This window comes from Mandrillus leucophaeus, unplaced genomic scaffold (assembly GCF_000951045.1).
Source record: "Mandrillus leucophaeus isolate KB7577 unplaced genomic scaffold, Mleu.le_1.0 Scaffold573, whole genome shotgun sequence".
Lineage (NCBI taxonomy): Eukaryota > Metazoa > Chordata > Mammalia > Primates > Cercopithecidae > Mandrillus > Mandrillus leucophaeus.
This window is the reverse complement of record NW_012106175.1, coordinates 40,977-46,663: the sequence shown is the minus strand read 5'-3', so window position 1 is coordinate 46,663 and position 5,687 is coordinate 40,977. Positions and strand designations below refer to the sequence as shown.

Sequence of the window (5,687 nt, the reverse complement as noted above, 5' to 3'; positions counted from 1 at the left end):
AGAAGAATGTATATTCTGTTAATTTGGGGTGGAGAGTTTTGTAGATGTCTATTAGGTCTGCTTGGTGCAGAGCTGAGTTCACGTCCTGGATATCCTTGTTAACTTTCTGTCTCGATCTGTCTAATATTGACATTGGGATGTTAAAGTCTCCCATTATTATTGTATGGGAGTCTAAGTCTTTTTGTAAGTCTCTAAGGACTTGCTTTATGAATCTGGGTGCTCCTGTATTGGGTGCATATATATTTAGGATAGTTAGCTCTTCTTGTTGAATTGATCCCTTTACCATTATGTAATAGCCTTCTTTGTCTCTTTTGATCTTTGTTGGTTTAAAGTTTCTTTTATCAGAGACTAGGGTTGCAACCCCTGCTTTTTTTTTTTTTTTTTTTGCTTTCCATTTGCTTGGTAGATCTTCCTTCATCCCTTTATTTTGAGCCTGTGTGTGTCTCTGCACGTGAGATGGGTCTCCTGAATACAGAACACTGATGAATCTTGACTCTTTATCCAGTTTGCCAGTCTGTCTTTTAATTGACACATTTATCCCATTTATATTTAAGGTTAATATTGTTATGTGTGAATTTGATCCTGTCATTTTGATGATAGCTGGTTATTTTGCATGTTAGTTGATGCAGTTTCTTCCTAGCGTTGTTGATCTTTACAATTTGGCATGTTTTTGCAGTGGCTGGTACTGGTTGTTCCTTTCCATGTTTAGTGCTTCCTTCAGGAGCTGTTGTAAGGCAGGCCTGGTGGTGACAAAATCTCTCAGCATTTGCTTGTCTGTAAAGGATTTTATTTCTCCTTCACATATGAAGCTTAGTTTGGCTGATATAAAATTCTGGATTGAAAATTCTTTTCTTTAAGAATGTTGAATATTGGCCCTCACTCTCTTCTGGCTTGTAGGATTTCTACTGAGAGATCCGCTCTTAGTCTGATGGACTTCCCTTTGTGGTTAACCCGACCTCTCTGGCTGCCCTTAACATTTTTTACTTCATTTCAACCTTGGTGAATCTGACAATTATGTGTCTTGGGGTTGCTCTTCTCAAGAAGTATCTTTGTGGTGTTCTCTGTATTTCCTGAATTTGAATGTTGGCCTGTCTTGCTAGGTTGCGGTAGTTCTCCTGGATAATATCCTGAGGAGTGTTTTCCAGCTTGGTTCTATTCTCCCTGTCACTTTTGGGTACACCAATCAAACGTAGATTTGGTCTTTTCACATAGTCCCATATTTCTTGGAAGCTTTGTTCGTTCCTTTTTACTCTCTTTTCTCTAAACTTATTTTCTCGCTTCATGTCATTAATTTTATCATCAATCACTGATATCCTTTCTGCCACTTGATCAAATCAGCTACTGAAGCTTGTGGTGCATGCGTCACCTAGTTCTCATGTCATGGTTTTCAGCTCCATCAGGTCATTTGAGGTCTTCTCTACACTGTTTTTTCTAGTAAGCCATTTGTCTAATCTTTTTTCAAGGTTTTTAGCTTCCTTGTGATGGGTTTGAACATCCTCCTTTAGCTTGGAGAAGTTTGTTATTACTGATCTTTTGAAGCCTACTTCTGTCGACTCATCAAAGTCATTCTCCATCCAGCCTTGTTCCGTTGCTGGTGAGAAGCTGCGATCCTTTGGAGGAGAAGAGGCGCTCTGATTTTTAGAATTTTCAGCTTTTCTGCTGTGGTTTCTCCCCATCTTTGTGGTTTTATCTACCTTTGGTCTTTGATGATGGTGACTTACAGATGGGATTTTGGTATGGATGTCCTTTTTGTTGATGTTGATGCTATTCCTTTCTGTTTGTTAGTTTTCTTTCTAACAGTTAGGTCCCTCAGCTGCAGGTCTATGGGAGTTTGCTGGAGGTCCGCTCCAGAACCTGTTTGCCTCGGTATCACCAGCGGAGGCTGCAGAACAGCAAATATTGCAGAACAGCAAATGTTGCTGCCTGATCCTTCCTCTGAAAGGTTCGTCTCAGAGGGGCACCCGGCTGTATGAGGTGTCAGTTGGGTCCTACTGGGAGGTGTCTCTCAGTTAGGCTACATGGAGGTCAGGGACCCACTTGAGGCAGTCTGTCCGTTCTCAGAGCTCAAACACCGTGCTGGGAGAACCACTGCTGTCTTTAGAGCTGTCAGACAGGGATGTTTCAGTCTGCAGAAGTTTCTGCTGCCTTTGTTCAGGTATGCCCTGCCCCCAGAGGTGGAGTCCACAGAGGCAGGCAGGCCGCATTGATCTGTGGTGGGCTCCACCCAGTTCGAGCTTCCTGGCTGCTTTGTTAACCTAGTCAAGCCTCAGCAATAGTGGACGCCCCTCCCTCAACCAGGCTGCCACCTTGCAGTTCAATCTCGGACTGCTGCACTAGCAGTGAGCAAGGCTCCGTGGATGTGGGACCCGCTGAGCCAGGCATGGGATATAATCTCCTGGTTTGCAATTTGCTAAGACCATTGGAAAAGCGCAGTATTTGGGTAGCAGTGTCTCGATTTTCCTGGTACAGTCTGTCATGGCTTCCTTTGGCTATGAAAGGGAAATACCCTGACTCCTTGTGCTTCCTGGGTGAGGTGATGCCCCGCCCTGCTTTGGCTCGCCCTCTGTGGTCTGCACCTGCTTTCCAGCCAGTCCCAATGAGAAGAACCAGGTACCTCAGTTGGAAATGCAGAAATCACCCGTCTTCTGCATCAATCACACTGGGAGCTGCAGAGTAGAGCCGTTCATATTCAACCATCTTGGACTTGGGTGTATTTTTTAAAATCCATCATTATAGTCTTGTTTTTCCCCTTTACTAGTTAGAAAATTATATGCTTCTGTTTGATTCTTCAGTTGATGTCCTAGAAATTCTCAACCATCCTTAACTTATTCAAAAGCCCAATGTTAACAGATACCTTTACCAGTGTCCACCTGGATTGTAAACAAACTTAGAACACTGTTACTCCATTTGCCCTACTCTCAGCTAATATATTTCTGTTATTGTGCACTTTAATTGTATATTTTAAACTTCACAAGATCTCGTTATGTAGTCTGTGTTTAGACTCACTCATTTTTTTTGCTCTATTTTTTTCTATATCTCTGCTTTTCTATCAGGGAGTCTTCTGCATGAAGCATCTTCTTTAGAATTTTTTTACAGAGCAGATTCGATGAACTCTCAGATTTATTTTGTGTCATGTATTTGAAAATATATTACTTTTGCCTCTATTATTCATTAATGAATGTTTTCACTGGCTTTAGAATTTTAGATCAGCAATTATTTTCTTTCAGCACATTGAAGATATGTCTAGGTATGACTGACTTTTTTTTTCTTTTTTCTTTTTTACTTTATCCCAGTTGCAGTATGTTGGGTTTCTAGAATGTGTGGATTTGTGTCTTTCATTGATTCTCAAATTTTTCTTAGCCATTAGCTCTTCAAATGCTGCTTCTACTCCATTCTTTCCTTTGTTCTTGGGTACCAGTTATGCATTATACTTCATCAGTGTATCCTCTATTTGGAGGAGTATGTCTTCTGTATTTTTCTGAATGCAGCATAAAGAACTGAAAGAAGCATCTTCCAAAAGTTAACAGTTTATTAATGTCACATGCTTTTCACATTATACAGTTAGATATTTCCTTCATTCTGTGGTGGGTGGTGGGACAGGACAGAGTATGTGTGTGCATGGTATATGTGTAAAATCCCAGAATGCTTTATTTCCAGAGGAGAACATTATAAGATAGGGTTTATTCAAATGAGTCTTACAATCTGCTCTGTAAGAAGTCATAAAGTTTTGACGTAGGAATGACCTGAATTGCCCTGCAAGAGAAGTGGATTCTTTTAAATATACTTTTCTTTAACTCTTATTGCACTTTTTGTCTTTTTTCATTCAGGCAACTCAAATTTTTTAATTGCCAATTTCTGTTTCTTTTGATTCTACAAAAGAAACTATGTTTCCGGTAGCCCCTAAACCTCAGGATTCCAATCAACCGTCAGATAGACTCATGACTGAAAAACAGGTAAACTTAAAATATTTTAAGACATTGCCTCTCAAAATATGTGCCAAAGAATGCTACATCTGCAAACAGGAAAATTTGACTTTAAAAGGATTCTTTTCTCATAATTTTGGGAAATGCTGGGTTAAAGACTATGAAATGGTTTAATTACTCTAAGACTTCACAATATTAGTCTCCAAAGGGAGGATTTAGTATACAACATTTCATACCTACTTAACACTGGTTTGATGAACATTTCATTAGATTAGTGTTCTGTAGCATGTACTTTGGAAAATGCCATTCCCAGCTATTTTCAGAATTTACAATTACTTTACCTTAAAATGTAAGAGGTATCAGGGAACAATATGTATAAGTTAATCATCCAAAATATGTGACTTTATTATGTATAGAGCATTTTATTTTTATGAATTACAGTAGATGTTCTGAGACACTAACTCAGAGCTTTTGGCTCCTAAAACAAACATCAGTGATAATTTTAGTTGTGTCTACCACGTAGTTAAAGTCTGTGATCAGAAAGACTAAAGCATAAATGAAGGAAAAGTTATGAGTGGGAGGAGGTGTCAAAAAAAAGGAGGAAAAAGTCAACAGTCAAAAAGAAAGATTTATTTGACTTTGAGAGCATCTTTCAGTATGATTCTGTTAGAGTCAGTTATCCAGATGGACAGGCTCCTTTTTATAGTTAGACCTTGTCCATTTGACAAGGAGCTGTCTGAAATATTGGCTCCAACTAGTCAGGTATGTTTTGATTTTTTTGTGACCCTAGTCATTATGAAAGTGATACTTAGAAGTGACTCACCTTTTCTTTACTATTCAGTTATTATAGCCTAGTGTGCAGCTGTTTATTCTGAGCAGGGCGTGGTTTGGCTTATTAAATCTAAAACCTTAGAATTGTTTGATTCACTGAAATTACTAGGTGTTTTTATTGTTGTTAGTTTTGTCCATTGAGGCCTACATGTGAGTATTCTGTATAATGTGACAATTTGTGCTTATTTACATACTTCTAGTCTATTACTAATTTTGGTAGAAACAATAAATGTGTTTTTTTGGATATTGTATATGCATAAACATTTATACTTAAAACTTTTGAAGAAAATGTTCTATTCTGAAAATGCAGGAAATTACGTATGAGAGAATTTCTTCACTTTATGTCTTAAAGTTGACCCTTTTTCCTCTCTTTGTAATTGTAGCAGGAAGAAGCAGAATGGGAAAGCATAAATGTGCTATTGATGATGCATGGCTTAAAACCTTTGTCTCTAGTCAAAAGAACAGATCTCAAAGGTAATTAGATCCTATTCTTGCTGCTTAAGGTAAAAAGTATTTCTCCTTAAAATTTTTTTTATCTTAAGTCTTTTGCCTTTTATTTTTACTATCTGTATTACATACTTTTTAAAATGTAGATCTCATCATTTTTGACAAACAGTCATCACAAAGGATGAGACAGAATTTGAAATTGTTGGTGGAAGAAACATCACGTCAACAGAACATGATACAGGAGCTTATAGAAACTAATCAGCAGCTTAGGTAAGAAAATGGAAAATATTTCTTTTGAATTGTTTGTATGCATTCTAAAAATAACTGCATTGAAAACAATCTTGAATTTAATTTCCCATTTTGATTAAATATTAAACTAAAAAATATTTTTGGCCGGGCGCGGTGGCTCAAGCCTGTAATCCCAGCACTTTGGGAGGCCGAGATGGGCGGATCACGAGGTCAGGAGATCGAGACCATCCTAGCTAA

General features: G+C 38.2%; 1 protein-coding gene across 4 annotated transcripts in view; it reads left to right on the top strand.

Moving 5' to 3' along the window:
- LOC105552760 (centrosomal protein of 70 kDa-like) overlaps positions 1–5,687 on the top strand; it is a 39,364-nt gene that overhangs the window by 31,332 nt on the left and 2,345 nt on the right. For 2 of the 4 annotated variants that reach the window (XM_011998517.1, XM_011998519.1), the window contains exons 3-5: positions 3,880–3,953; positions 5,138–5,228; positions 5,348–5,471. In XM_011998517.1, the coding sequence (XP_011853907.1) occupies positions 3,885–3,953; positions 5,138–5,228; positions 5,348–5,471 (284 nt within the window). In that variant the 5' untranslated portion in view covers positions 3,880–3,884. Of the gene's footprint in view, positions 1–3,827; positions 3,954–5,137; positions 5,229–5,347; positions 5,472–5,687 lie in introns of all 4 variants that reach the window. The other 2 variants (XM_011998518.1, XM_011998520.1) reach the window with 2 other exon arrangements.